Raw genomic sequence first — 16,185 nt, forward strand, 5'->3', positions numbered from 1 at the left:
ACACACACACACACACACACACACACACACACACACACAGTGACTAAGGGATTGAGGTCAGCTGGTCTTTTTAGAAACTTAGTGGAGCTTAACATGGAGAGTAATACTGCTAGAGGATCGACTTAGAGTCCTCTCCTCTCCCTTCAGTTATTTTTCCTTTCCTTAAATTGACTCTGACTTTGATTCATCCATGATTTACCACATGCACACTAAACAGGTAATACATTTTAAAAATGATATGATTTGTTGTTGATGGTGGGTGAAATTAGAAGTTGATGAATTAATTTATTTGATTCACATTTAATAAGATACATTTCTGATGAATGTGTTTTGGTTGTCATGGCAATGATCCCTGTTCTCGTCAATATCAGCTCCATAACGAGAGCTTGTTGGTCCTGTAGTGTCTCGGAAACAAAGCCCAAACCCTGTTGTATTGTGAACGTGTCAAGGACATTCCTGTGTCGCTAAGTTGACTTAAGGTTCTTATCAAATCCTTAGAAACTTATGCTGAATCTTCCCCTTTCTTTCCACTAAAGGACTTGCTTTTACCAGAACACAGTTAGATTGTAGATGTGTTGTCTGTGACACACATCGCCTGTAGAGACTTCTCCTGACGAGAACGCGCAGCTAGGGGGGCAAAATCTTTTTGGCCCCACACTGAATCTATTTGAGGGTGCTGATTGGCTAAATTGTATGTCACTCATTTATATCTTTAATCAGCAATTGGCTAAACTGCTTGATAGACCCGCCTCTTTTGGGCCAAAACGATTTTGCCCCCCTAGCTGCGCGTTCTGAGACGTGTCGTGCACACAGGCGGAGAGCACGAGCAGACGAGCACACAGGCGGAGAGGACGAGCAGGAAAAGCATATATTTTGCGCAGATATCATATTTTACACATATTACTGGGTACATTCCATAGTTCAAAAACACAAATATTGACAATTTGTATAATTTATGATTATAATTTTTTTTTTTTCTTTTTTGTGTGGCTCAAGGTGGGGCCATGCCCCATGGCCCTCTATTGACCAGCCGCCACTGTCTGACTCCATTCCCCATGACTCCATCAACCAGCCCCAGACCACCAGGTCCCCTTCCCCCAGCCCAGCAAGGGCCCACGCCTCTGCACCACCTATCCCAGTGCTCCCCCCACCCCACAGGTCCCCCTCCCCAAGCTCATCAGGGGCCCATGCCTCTGTACCATCCATCCCATTGTCCCCCCCACCCCCCTCCCCAGTGACAACTCTCTCTATTCTGGAGTGAGACGTCAACAGGCTTTTTAAGAAATAGAACCCCTGCAAAGCAGCCGGCCCAGACTGTCTCCCCCTCCACCCTGAAGCATTGTGCTGATCAGCTGTCTCCGGTGTTTACCAGTTGTGAGGACCTACTGATCAGTGACCATAAATGTATTTTCTTTGATCTTTCTGTAAATGCTGACCCCTTGTGTCTGAAACGAACATTCCACTCCCGCATTATTACTCAGAGTACAGCTGATCAGTTCTCAATGCACTTTTGTGATATTAACACAAATCACAATGATGTCGAACTCTTAATACAGTCTTTTAATGAACATTGCACCACATTGCTGGATAAAGTGGCACCTCTTAAGGAAAGGACCAAGGCTGCCTACAACACTTCTCCGTGGATGACAGACGCTGTCTGCAGCCTGAGTGTTGCAGGACAGAGCGGCTCTGGAAAGCCACTGGGCTAGAAGTGCATCGCTCATATCTCAAAGACCTTAGAGTTTCTTTTAATGCTGGAGTAAAGGAAGCTAGAACTGCTTATTTGGCCAACTTAATCTCTTCCTCAAAGATAAATCCCAAGATTTAGGTTGACACAATTAAGAGAATTGTTTCACCGTCTGTCTCTACATTACCATGCTGTTCTGTTGATGATTGTAAGTTCCTTACCTATTTTAATGATAAGGTAATAGCTATTAGGTCTGCATTCAGCCTGGGATCTGTTCATCTACATGTAGCTCCTCAGGCCATGTCCACATTACTCCGTTTTTACTCCGTATTTGCTACGTTTACACTGAGCGGCCACACTACGCCGGAGTTTTGGAGCACCCTAAACGGAGGAGTCTGAAAACTCCCCCGAGGTTCGAGGTATTTGAAAACTCCGGGGTTTTGGTTGTGTGTGGACGGTCGGAAACGGATGTATGTTAGAAAAAATGAGCCCACACCCGTGCTCGCTACTGGATTGGTTATTAGCAGCCATGACGTCTCCGTCCCTGATTCGTCACACTCACTATCACGTGACCCGTACCCGGAAGAAAACAAACAGCCAGGGCGACCAGTAATTCATTTCAACATGGATAACTAATTTCAAGCGTTGCTGCTAGCTAAAAGTCTGCATTTCTGTGGAGGAAGCAGCTGTTATTGGGGCGATTAGCGAGCGCCGTGACCAGCGGCGTCATCAGCCCTATTAAGCGGCCAAGCCAGTTAGCCATAAATGCTATTCAGAGCTACGAGTTACAACAACCTGCGCAATCTAGGGATTTTCTTTGATCGATCCATGTCGTTTGACCCCCACGTTAAGCAGCTGTCCAGATCATGTTTCTTCCACCTAAGAAATATTAGTAAACTGAGATCTGTAGTATCAACACCTGAACTAGAGATGATCATACATGCATTTATCTCTTCACGCATTGACTACTGTAACAGACTTTTCTTATCACTCAGTGTATCTGCTCTTAACCGCTTGCAGGTCATCCAAAACGCTGCCACCAGATTACTCACCAGGACAAATCGACGGTTTTGTCTGTGAAAAGCGCTTTATAAATACATTTTACTTCACCACCCTCACCTCAGTCAATATTATAAGCAAATACAAAAGTCATAATCAAAAAGAGTAAACAAACAAGTAAACAAAAAACCAAACATAAAGTAAGCAACATAAATCAAGTAGAAACATTAAATAATCTAGTGAGTGTGTGACACGCTTAAAAGCACTATTGTCCTCACGAGAGAGAAGAGTTCTCGTCAGATATGATCAGTACGAATAGTTTGGCTCATCAGACAGGACCTAAACCTATATTTGAAACTCTTGAGTGAGGTACTCTGAAATTAAACTTTCATAAACCGAAATACTTCCTCCGCCAACGATTGTACACATAAGATTGTTTTTTTTAACCTGAACCTGAGCACAAGCACTGGGGAAAAATGTACAACAAGACTCAGCACAAGGGAATTTGTTTGACAGGAAATGACCAACAGGCGAGTGTTAAAAAATAAAGATTGCATTGGAACTTTGCTTGTGCTGCTTGCTCAAAAATATGGCCCCTTTTCTGAAATTCACTCTTCATAATAATTGTCCAGAAAAAAATCTCTGTAAACCTGAAAGCTAATGGGTTAACTCGTCTTTAAGAAATCATTTCTAAAAGTCAGTTGCAGGGTTCTTGAGATCACTAAGAGTTTTTTCAGAGTTCTAGTTTCAGCATTATTATCATAACTTCACAAAACGTCAAATGAACTATAGATGTACACACAGGCTCTGCAACCTTTTTGATATGAAGTGCCATCTTTACATTTTCTTTGAAAGTGTGCCATATCAACAATAAGGTTAATAATAAGTTGAATTATGACACCACATCGACATTTAAATCTCACACGGATCTGTTATTCTGTTCCATTCATACAGGTAATGTGCCTAGCAACATTTAAAAGATCCATAATTCGGTCATTGTAATTCAATTTGAGATCACCAAAATGAAGGCTCCCATCTAATGAAAACATCCACATCTGAGTTGAAATAGTTTCTTGCATTTTTTCACCCAGCTTGGGGCATTTCTTACATTGTTAAAATGCCCCTCAAAAATCATTTCAGCTTTGGAGAAATTTGAGCTTGTAACATAAAAAAGTTTACTGTAGATGCTCCTAACTTTAAAGCAACGGTAATATAATATCCAATATTATATTGTTTGTAACCTGCAAAGAAATAACTGCATGTGACTGAAAGTGTACTGCTGGGGATCTAACACAATCATGGTGTCTGGAATTGTATTAGTAATGACTAAACCTACCTGTAGTTCTCCTGTACAGAGAAACTAATCCATTCGTTGCATTTGTCCTTGTCCTGTCTCTTACTCTTTTCACAGATCTCCTTACAATGATGAAGATAAGAGAGTAAAGCGTGAAATAGTAAACTGTGATTTCCCAGATTGTCATTCTCATGTGTAAATGACAATCTGAAACTTGTGTCCCATGTAGTTTTTAGTCAGTCTCTCAGGAAAAAAGTGATGTTGTGATTGTATTAATGGTAAATCGACCAAGCTGGTAATTTTGTCTAATTCCTGCAATAATTTCAATATAAATTGGTCATATGGGAGAAATGCTTTTTTTTACTTTCAGCATAATATAGGCATTTACAAAACCAGGTCAAATCAAATGAAACCCTACATTTCACCAAGCACACTTTAGACCATTCTTCACTTTTACTGGAATTTGTATTACAAAGTATAGCCAGGATCTTACAAATACTGATATATTTTTCTGAAAAGCTGCTGCAAATCAATCAATCTAGGCTTCAATAATCACAGCATCAAGTATCTTTTACCCTGGGGGGGACTGTGTTTTCTTATTTCCCACCTTTCTGTGTGTGCTTTACCAGTGGTAGCTTTACTTTAGTGTAACAGCATGGATAGCATCAGGATGTTCCCACTGCTCAATCCTTTATTATTATACCTTTAAACATTGTGCTTCTCAGAGTAATCTGAGCCAAACAAACTGTTCCCATGGTAACATTATGTATTCTTGTCTCTCAGAAAATCACTTTTGATGCATACAGACGCATGGTAAGTCATAGTAATTCATTAGAATTTATGTTAAAAAATATGTACGTTAATATTATATCCGATACATAGCAGACCCAAATTTCCTCCACACTTACTGTTGAAGGTTTGAAGCTGTAAAGTCAGCTGACTTTCAGTGAGCTGGATGTTTTCATTACTTCTGTGTCTTTATTTTGCAGTCAAAGAACTTTACACACTGCAATCTGCAAGTTTTATTGCTAATAAGATAAGTTAAAAATGTATAATGTGAATCCAAAAGTTTTGCTTGCTGTTGAGCTGAATCATGTGGGCGGGACATACACTGAAAGAAACACATCTCTATTGGCCAGTCTCGATTGGAGCGACAGCTTGGCAACATGTACAGCAAGCACAACTTTTGGATTTACAAATATAACTTTGGGATTTGCATTATTACATTTTTAATTATATGTTTATCTTACCTGTAATTAAACATTTTTGGACTGAGGTGTTTTGCTCTGAAATCTATTTTCTGGTTAATTTAAAGACACAGATGTAACCCCATCGATTGTCTCATGTCTGTCTACAGATTTGAAACTGGATAGTCGGATATTCTTTGATTTATCAAACTTTTACAAACAATTTTACAAAAAATGTATTTGTGTTCCTCTATCATTCTAGAACTTGTTCTACCAACAAGCTATCATGAGGTCAAAGGTGAAATCTAGTGTGTCCCTCGGAGCGTAAGTTCCTCTGGATTCTTATCTATTTGGGTTTAAATCAATTTGAAAGATTTCCTTCTTAATAAGACTTATCTTTGTGTAATAAAATGTGAAATTTACATAACTATGAGATCTGTATTTGCTCATTGTATGATTATTATATATATATCTTGCAGGCCTAATTATAAGAACAGGATCTTTAGATCAGTATTCAGTGATCAGTTAAAACATTGGCTAGACCAGTTTGGAAACACTGACTTGGAGACTTTGTGGATTCTATTGGTCTCATGATAGTTCTGTTTCTGCAGACTGGCCAAGTACGTGACAACCTACAAAAACCACGACCCGTTCCTGGCTCCCTGTCTACCCAGCAACCCCTGGCAAACAGACAATGACGCATACTGGACTTACAACACGAGACGGTGAGGGCTGCTGCAGTTTCTCTTTCTGTCTGGCTTCATCATCAAGATACTCAAAGGCATCTCAATGAAAAACAAAGACCTATTCAGATTTCTTCGAAGACTTTAGATTGTGAGCCTCCTTTTGTTCCCTCGCAATACTTGGCCTGACCTAGTAACCTTGTATGGTGACTATGGCGCCTGTGGCTGAGGAGATAAAGTGGGCCATCCACTCATCGGGAGATTGGCGGTTTGATCCCTGGCCAGTTGAAGTGTCCTTGGGCAAGATACTCAGCCGCTGCTGCCATCGGAGTGTGTGTGAATGAGCCTTAGATTAATATGTATGCATGTGTGTAATGTGTGTATACATATAAATGTTGACACTTATTGTAATGGGTGGTGTTAGTCAGAAGACTATGAAGCTGCTATATAAATGCAGTCCCTTTACCATTTACCATTGGTTTCTCATCAGTGAAGTAGTCTTGCCAAAATTTTATCAGCATGTGTTTTCACTGCTCATGCTGGAACATGTCCAAGAAAGCTGCCACCTCTGAACATGTAGCTGACCAGTATGCAGCTTCTGCTACATCAGGCAGTGCACAGTTTATGTCACCATCTCCAAGACCATCACCATACGTGTTAACCAGAAGCCATGGATGTCCACTGAACTACGTGCATGTCATGGCAGCCCTCAGATTTACGAGGGCTTATCTGTCCCGGGACATCAGGAGAGCAAAGTGCACGTCTCCCAGACACAAATGACATGCGCTATATGAATGAGGACCCATCCCCCATGTGACCAGGTACTCTTTCTGTCCACGGCCGATGTCATGTGAACCCCAGCTAGAGTGCACTCGAGCAAGGCTGCTGGACCCAACAGTGTGCCTGGACATGCTCAGGGACCAGTTGGCAGATGTGCTCACGGACATCTTCAACATCATCTTGGAATCATCACCTCTGCTGCCACCACACTCAGCACCAGCCCTCCCTTGAGATGTGTAGTAAGCACACTGCTGGTCACACTAATGCCAACCTCCCCTAACCATCCTGCCCACCGTCTACAGAGGAACCATAGAGAGCGTCCTGACCAGCCGCATCCCTGTCTGGCATGGGAAGTGCAACAACTCCCTACAGAGAAAAATTAAGTCAGCAGAGTCTATCACTGGGACCTCTCTCTGCTCCATCCATGACATTTACACGTAACGCTACACAAACGAGGCTGCCAAAATCATAAAAGACCCTTCCCCCGGACTTTTAACCCTATACTGCTGCTGACTCAGCAACAGCATCTTCCCCTAAACTCCTCACACCCTGCTGCTTCAAACTCAACATAAAAAGCAAAGGCCCATGGATCTGGAACTCCTGGTAACAACATATTGGTCATATCTGGTAGAATCACCAGGTTCACTTGCTGGCTTTACAATGCTTTCTCTGCTACTGTAAACAGAGGCAGAGTAGCAACCTTACAGCTACTGTTCATATCCATATCATAGCAACAACTACAACTGCAGCAGTAGCCCAACAACCATGTCAAACCATGTGCAGCTGTAACAATTTGTGAATGTTTAACTGTGTAAATTAAACTTATTTTCATTTTTATTACACTCCATAGAAATGGGTCTGCATAGTGAATGTATTGTATTCCAAACAGATGTTATGTCTGTAAAAGTGTGATGTGGACACTTTCTAAAGGCACAGTCATGTAGCAGTAAGACTTCCAGTGCGTGACTCAGCCTGTGTTTGTGTCCAGAGTTAACGTTCCCACTAAGATGCGAGTCGAGCGCTGGTCCTTCAGCTTGTTCGAGCTGCTGAACGACCTGCGAGGCCGAGACGACTTCAAGATCTTTCTCAAGAAGGAGTTCAGCGGTATGTTACCACATTAGACATCTTTCAGTTTAGACCATGCATCTCTTGTGTGAGATGGTTGTGGCATTCCCGGTACTTTCTCTGGAACCCTTCCTCTTGTTTTGGGCACTTGGGTATTTGTACAAGTCTTAATTTGTTTCAACCTTCCTGATATTAAGGCTAAGGCAGGTAATGGCATAACAATGTAGAATCGTAATTGTGATATTGTTGCTCCTCCCATGTCAGAGTTGTGGTATTTTTAATGTTACATTTTTTCATTTCCTGTGTGCAGAATACATGAATATGGGGTACAAAAACAAGATGTCAAGACATGCAGCTTACATGTGACATGTATTTGAATGCACAACTGAGTCTTTCCCAAGACAATAAGCAAAGCACATGGAACAATCTGTTTGATATGCCATCCATAATCCAAAACATCTGATATGAGCAGTTGTTCAGCAGTACATACTGCAGCTTTCATTGTGTTCCTTGAGCAGGCTTGTAAAACAAAATTATTTAACAAATCGGTCTTATGGTGCCACAGCCTGGGTTTAAAAACACAATAATAAATCACTGTATAATTTTGTGTGTGTGTGTGTGTGTGTGTGTGTGTGTGTGTGTGTGTGTGTGTGTGTGTATCATAAGGCGAGAACTTGGCTTTTTGGGAGGCAGCTGAAGAACTGAAGTGGGGCACGGCATCTTCCATGTCATCAAAAGCTGAGACCATTTTCAAGTAAGAAAAAAACTAACTGTTTATCTGTGTGTGTGTGGGGGGGGGGGCATCCATTGTCAGATGCTGGAAACGGAATAGAAAGAAAAACCTATTTTTTTGACTGTTTTATACCATGATTGACTGCTGACTCCTCACTCCTTTTAAGTGGCTGGTAGGGGCTGCAAGTGATAACAACTGCCTCAGTGGCAAAAGACAATCTGCTCGGCTAAAAACAAAGGATACTAAAAGACAAAACCCACCAGCCACAGCCTGTTCACTCTGCTCCCGACTGGCAGAGATACAGATGTATCAGCTGTTGTACTACCAGACTTCAGAACAGCTTCTTTCATCTGGCTGTGAGACTCATTAACTCATCCTCCACCCTCCACATATGATTTGTTTTTTGAGTTTGTATTGTCCTGACTGTGAGGGAGCTGGGAGGGGAGAGGGAGACACACTTGGTGGAGATCTGCCCTCCACTGAGTGCCCTTTTCTAGTTTGCCATGACAAAGGTCTTGGTCCTTTAGTCCTTTCATTCACTATTCAATAAATGTCAGAGACCTCGTGATCAAACTTTAACATACTGTGAGTTTCACTGCAGCTCGGCAGTTCTGAGAGGTACTTTGTCTGATATAAGGATAAAAAACGTGTATAGACACAACGGATGACCATCTCTCTACTCACTTGCAGCTTTCAGTCTACTTTATCAACCGTTACATTTCCTCAAGACCAGAGACAGCCCTGACCTCCCTGGGGCCCTAAGCTAAGTTTTGCTAAGGGGCTGTAGCGTGAACAGTTCCTGCCCCGGGAAAGCAGGGCAGGCCTGCGCACCTAACACGGTTACTCCGTCGGCTGTCCCACCTACAAAGATTAGGTTCCTCTTGGAGGTGTCAGAACAATACCTTCGGCCTTTTATCTCACCCCGTAGCGGAGTCGTTAGGATTTCGGAATTATTGTCTTTCTGAAAGTCTTGTACGGCTAAGCCCTAGGCGCTCTCAGTAGGATGTAACCCTAACACCCAGTATGAATAGTTATGTACATCGTCTATACTTTACTATTGCCTATTGTGTACATCTCACCATTTTATGACGAACACTGCCAAGTCTTCACCCAGGGAACTTACCTTAAGCTCCTCTGGTAGCTTCTGTTGTCACATCTGTATCGCACGGTTAACGGACAGGGGAAGAGGGTTAAACTGTTCTAAAGAACCAGAGTACTTTGTTTGGTTTGAGCCACTTACAAAGGCCGTGGTTTTATTAAAGTTTTTCACACAACAATCACATACAACAATTTCAATTCAATGAAACAGTCACAGTGCTACAAGAACTAATTCTAACACTCCTACTGTAATAGGTTTTTTCTATTCAGCTTTCGCTGATTTTCTAAAGAAATATAATCCAGCTTCTCTGGAAATCTCCCCTCCTTTCTCCCACACTCTCTGCTCTGCTGTGCTGGCTCTTTTTATGCTGATCTTCTGATAATGCACAAGATAAGATAAGATAAGATAGACTTTATTGTGCCGAAGGAAATTTGTCTTGGAAACATACATACAGTGTCTGCTGTTAAAACAATACAAATAACATATTGCATACACACATTACATACACAGACTGTCGCCAGTCCACATACCCGCACACACAGTACCTACAGTAAATGCAAAAGACTGCCGCAGCCAACAAATACATTTCACACTGCCCGTTGTACAATGCACCAGTAGTGTATAGTTAAGATAATACAAAATAAAAATCTGTGTTACAGGAGTTAAGCTCTGGCTAGCTTGCCATTTAGGGCTTTGCTGGACAAGGGGACAAAGGAGTTCTTAAAGCAGTTGAGCTGCACTGGGGGACTCTGAAGCGTCTGCCTGAGGGAAGAAGTTGATATTCAGGGTGGAGGATATGAGTGGGGTCTGAAATAATCGTCTGGGCCTGTCTGATGATAGTTTCATCAAAGACGGCCTGGAGTGTGGGATGCTGTCTGACTCCCATGATTTTCATGACAAAGGGTCTTCTAGTCCACCTCTGAGGGGGTAAGACCCCTAAGGGTATATTAGAGAAGTCTATCCCAGTCTCTAGATGGGGAAAAAGCAGAATCTCACAGTTGTTCTGCTTCTTTTCTGCTACTCTGAGTGTAGTACCTCCCCTAATCACATGCGTCACACATACATGAGTCCTCCTGCTTTTAGGTCTGCAACAGAATGTAACTGGTTTCATCCTGTTTTGAACAGAAAGGATTATATAATTTTTGAGTGACTATTTTATATAAGGCGTCTATGCAGTTTATATGGTTAATCACGTCTATCATAAAATAAAACTGTTTATATGTTTAATCACTTCTATCATGAAATAAAACAGTTTATATGTTTAATGGTTATACTTTGAATCAAACAGGTTACAGGTTATAATAGTTATACTTTTATGCTTTCATATTTTTCTACAATCTCTTAACAGGGCCCTACCTGACCCGTGAGCCATGCAAACCAATAGCCTTGTTAACTCATTGTAAACACACTTCATTAAAACTCAACAGAAACAAAATAAAACTCACCTAAACTGCTGAGTGACTTAAGTTCTTCAGAGGCAAACCATTGAATTCGATTATTCAAAAATGAATGACAAAAACAACCGGCGATATAGGCTATTCAGCCAATCATGTGGTCAAAGTAAACTGCAGTTCACAGTGAAACACTTCATGTTGACTCTCTGCTGTGTTTAGTTATGTTAGCTTTTAAATACATGTATTTTGTATTTAAAATATAGGAAGATTTTCCGTTTTCTCACAATTAGGTATAGTAGAGCATTCAGGTTTGGGCTATATAATGTACACAAAGCTCTGGTGAACCCCACAAAAAGGAAGAACAGTCACAGACATGTTGTCCACCTGGCCAACTGTAGAATGTATGAAATAATAAAACTAAGAATACTTTCATAATATGCCTTTTAAATAAAATAAATTGGATATTTAAAGTTTTTTTGAACAAATAGCCAGGCTATGACAGTAGATGTCCAACTGTGAACTATATTATCTGCCAGTAATTGATATGGCATTATGACATTCACATTGAGAAGATACAGCAGAACTTGTAATATAGTGCAAGATTAGATGGTCAGACGTCTCTTGATAAGGTTATCATGAACATACAAGCTCCCAATCTCCCTCTTCCTATAGCTAGCTACTCAACTGATAAGTTAACTTGCTAAACACTGGCTATGCACTAGCCTAGACAGCATGCTAGCGTCATTAGCATGTTAGCATCGATCGCTAGCTTGATATTATAACCATCACCGTGTATATACAATAGGCTATGTAGCCAGACCCAGACATACATTATACATCAAGCTAGTTGACATCTGTCACACTCAGATAAAATATTTACCTTGACAGACAATCGTTGAACTGGAAGATCTGAAGACTGAACTCGTGAACTGTTTTTTGATTCGTGGAGAAAGTATTTTGAGTATTTTAAATACAAAATTAATCCACTCTAAAGTATTTTGTTACAAATTACGTTAGATTTTTTATCAGCCCTATCAAATACAAATTACAAAATACTCAGAAGTAATTGAAATACGTATTTCAAATACAAGTAATAGAAATACTGCCCATCTCTGACACAGACACACACACACGTACAGTTTTCTTACCTAAGTGTGCAAATCAAGAGAGCAACAATTCGTAATCCATATGGAAACAAGAGTCCAAGTGGAAGCAGCTGTTGATCACTTGTGGTGAGAGGAGTCAGGAGTCAGCAGTCAATGGCGGTGCAAAATAGTCAATAAAATAATGTTGTCAATAAAATGTTTTAAGCAACCACAAGAGGTCCTTGAGCATAAATGAACACATATATCAGGCTGTGGGGTCCAGTAGTATGCAAATTTTGTCGTGGACAGACAGACACAGAGATGCACACACACTAACGCATAAACACCCAACCCAATACATAATCTCCTTGCTGAGATAAAAAAAATTGGTGCCTTGTTGAATTTAAAAACACAAGGTGCTGGGGGTTATGTAGCACAGTATTGTGCCTTATTTTCTATAACGTCATGCAAATAACTTGAGACACTACTGAGTCCCACATGGGCAAAAGTCTCGAGCTTGTTACTAAAACACACTTCTACTGCCCTTTACATCTCGGCATAGATATTTCATTTATTTTTGCATATATATGTATTACTACCTGTCATGTACCTACTAACTACATTAAGGTTACCGCAGTACATGACTCTATCGTTTAGCAGAACATAGTTTGATCACATGGACCATATTCGTAGCCGATTGATTAAATAGGGGTTCAGGGCCTTTAATACTTTAATGTTTCAGCAGTATTATATTTCCAAACAAAGTGAGTAGACTACACCCTTACCCCAATGTCAACCAAGATGTTGAACCGGAGTGTCTGTGTGTTTAGGACCTTCCTGGTCCCCGGTGCCCCCCGCTGGATCAACATTGATGGCAGGACAATGGGTCTGACAGTGAAAGGCCTGGACCATCCTCACCGCTACGTGCTGGAAGCAGCCCAGACACACGTGTTCCTGCTCATGAAAAAGGTGCGTCTGTGTACTTGTTTTTTTTACCTTGTAACTAATAATGCCTATAATTAATCTTTGGCAATAAGGGTTTAAGGACTAATGTGGGGATCATCTGAGATCTCTTGTGTAGATACATTACAAATGTATTGAAGTCACTGCCAAAGTGTGTCCACAGAACAGCATAGTTGGAGGGGACGGGGGTTCTATTTTTACTGGGTCTACAGAGGTTACCAGATCAGACATTGTTCCTTTAAGTCGAGGCTATGACATATATTATTCATACTATAATTTGTGATCCAATTAAAAATGTGTATATAAATGAAATACACATTTTCAGATAAAAGGCACTCTTGTTGTGAATCTGAGGTCACCTGCAGTCTTGTGTGCTTTCATTGGTACAGGATACTTTCTTCCGTTACCTCAAGTCACCGGTGTACAAAGACATCCAGAAGAAGGCACTGAACCCTGAGTCTCACAGCTTCAGGTTGGTGGCTGATCCCTTCCATACCTTTGATGACCACACATGTTCACTGTTACTATTGGCATCCGAATATATATACAAAAGGGCTTTAAAATATGTGTGATTGTACCTGTTGTTCTTCCTATAGTCATGTCATTTCTCACCCCACAGTTGGATACTCACTTATGCAAACACTAGGCTTCATGCCAGATTAAAACATATGATAACCTAAAGTTGCACAACAGCAGCTACTAACCAGGTCAGACAGGTTGATTAGAAAAATGCTGACAAGTTAAACATGAAAGTTGTTGCTGGAACTCTAGAGCTATAGATAAAATAACATGCATGTCAATGGAATTTGCTGCCCAGAAAGATACTGAATGAGTCTCCAAACACTTGAGCTCTGTGGAGTATCCAGAATAATGTGCACAGTGCTTGTTGAAAGAAAGGTTGCTGTTAAACGTGTCATCTTTCAAAGTACCACACATGAAATTCTATTCATCTCTATTGAATTGGTGTGGAGTCAAAATGTTTATCTCCCCGGCTCCGCTAGTCGCATGTTGATGTGTCCTTGAGCAAGACACTTAACCCCAACAATTGCTCCCGTAGCTGTGCCTACGGTGTGTGAATGTGATAGAATCTGAATTGTAAGTCGCTTTGGATAAAGGCGTCTGCTAAATGATTGTAATGTAATGTAATCTCAAAACCTGGACGAATGACTAGAAACTGTATGGCTAGATATCAGAAAATAGGTTCCATAGTTTGGAGGAACTGAACCGTTAACCCTTTAAGGCTGCACAGAGAACATAAGGCATTATGGCCTGGTCACGCCAAAAAATAAATCTGAACAACTGAACAACTACACCACCGGTTTCAACAGCCAAGATGCCTGAACCTGCTTCTTTAATCCAACTGAAAGCCACTGAAAAACTGTCCCTTCCCACAAAGAGAGGCTTTTCAATCATCTTGACTTGATCATGTTTCTGTTTCCACCCTAGTCCAGCCCAGCTGGAGCAAAATGCTCAGAATCGAAGCCTAGGCATCCATCCCATCATCCTCTGGCAGCAGGAGGAGGAGGAAAAGGCCAAGGCTGCTATTGCCTCCGCTCCTGTCGACGTCAAGGCCATGATGAGCAAAATAGACAGGAAGAAGTAGATATGTATTTGTGGTTGTGTATTCTACATGTCATGTCACACACTAGTACTAGGGATGGGACCATATAGGATTTTATATCGAATCGCAATAAAAAACGCTCCCAATAAGTTGATGGTGGTGAATTTCTATTATCAGCATAATCACGAATATCATCACACGAGTAAAACTCAGAAGTAAAAAATAGTCTGATTTAAAAGATACAGGAATTATCATGTAAGAAAGCACAAACTCACAATCCAGGGGGACATTATGACTTACGATTACCTTATTTACGGTTGTTTTTCACTTAAAAAAGATGTCATATCTGTGATGCAATAGAAATATTTGTTTCTTAACAAAATGTAGGTAAAAGTGATTTTAGTATGCGTTACTGATGATTGTTGGGAAAATATTGTGAATCACAATTATTTTCCTGGATAATCGTGACGTAATCATTTTATATGGTCCCATGCTTGCACAGTACCAACACAGGAACCAGTCCTCCTGTTAGGATGTATACACTGTACGGAATAATCTGCTATAGTATTCATTATGGAAGGCTTACTGAACAGACCTACTAGGCACAGGCCCAGGGCCCTCTGACCCCATGTTTGATTTGACTCTTTACATGTCTTGTTGGAAAGTCAATCAAATGACTACAAAAATATACAACTACAAATATAACACATATACACGTTAACCACAAAGGCAAAAGAAGACAAAACTACAAAGACACTAAAAATGAGCACAAGCGGGCGTAGGGTCCTGTTGTCCAGGTTGTACATGTCCGTGCCCAGTGGGCCTTTGTCTCATAATCTGTCCATAGTTTTCATTGTCACAGACACATATTTGACTGAAAGACTCCGACTCTGCAGAAATTAGGGCTTTTTTTAGAAAGTGACACAGATTTTCTAGAGACTTCCCAAAAATATGCTGTGTCTCTACATAAGTCATGTTAATGTTTGTATCAACAATTCAAATGTGTCTAATGTTAATTACTTAAATACAATATTATTAGCATATATTACATCGGCCAAAGCATTTTGTCTTTAGCCGAGCTTGTATTAGTTATATTTCTTTCATACATATTACCCTTTCTTGTAACAGTGTGAGGAGATACTGAATTGGAACCAGTCATAGTGGAAATGCACCATATAGTATATAGTAGCAACAGTACAATGATGTTAAAAAGACCCAATTTGTCTATGGAGGATCTGCACACAATGTAAATCTGGTTACTTAACCAAATGTAATAAATGAGATCAAGATAAGCAGACTTCGAGTGACTTCACACTGATTTTCTATGGTGTAGATAGAAAACAACTGCAGAATATTTTCCACAGCAGGCTGGACATAAGACAAAACATGACAATGGCAATTAATCATGTAATTAGTAACACAGGTTGAGGTGGCATTGTAACAAATACTACTAAATAATAGTCAAATAATTAAAATATTAAACTATGTATGTCAAATATATCTGTAACAAAGGTTACAGCTAACTGTAAGGTATTATTTTCACAGAGGTGTCACAGAACGATTTAACACCACTGCAGCTAATGAAATCCATAAACCATGTTTGACTGCAGTGGAACTTCACCACTAGAACACACAGAGACAGACTGGTCCAGTAA

General features: G+C 40.5%; 1 protein-coding gene across 1 annotated transcript in view; it reads left to right on the forward strand.

The window, feature by feature from the left end:
• Positions 1-15,825, forward strand: part of rgs9a (regulator of G protein signaling 9a) — a 30,971-nt gene extending 15,146 nt beyond the window's left edge. Inside the window, exons 7-15 of the mRNA XM_031871146.1 lie at positions 1,102-1,195; positions 4,717-4,793; positions 5,430-5,491; positions 5,779-5,892; positions 7,619-7,734; positions 8,362-8,449; positions 12,837-12,975; positions 13,359-13,441; positions 14,416-15,825. Of these exons, the coding sequence (XP_031727006.1) occupies positions 1,102-1,195; positions 4,717-4,793; positions 5,430-5,491; positions 5,779-5,892; positions 7,619-7,734; positions 8,362-8,449; positions 12,837-12,975; positions 13,359-13,441; positions 14,416-14,572 (930 nt within the window). The 3' untranslated portion in view covers positions 14,573-15,825. The remainder of the gene's footprint in view (positions 1-1,101; positions 1,196-4,716; positions 4,794-5,429; positions 5,492-5,778; positions 5,893-7,618; positions 7,735-8,361; positions 8,450-12,836; positions 12,976-13,358; positions 13,442-14,415) is intronic.
• Positions 15,826-16,185: the final 360 nt, after the last annotated feature.

The sequence above is a fragment of the Anarrhichthys ocellatus genome, unplaced genomic scaffold (assembly GCF_004355925.1).
Source record: "Anarrhichthys ocellatus isolate YVR2014 unplaced genomic scaffold, GSC_Weel_1.0 scaffold56, whole genome shotgun sequence".
Taxonomy (NCBI): domain Eukaryota; kingdom Metazoa; phylum Chordata; class Actinopteri; order Perciformes; family Anarhichadidae; genus Anarrhichthys; species Anarrhichthys ocellatus.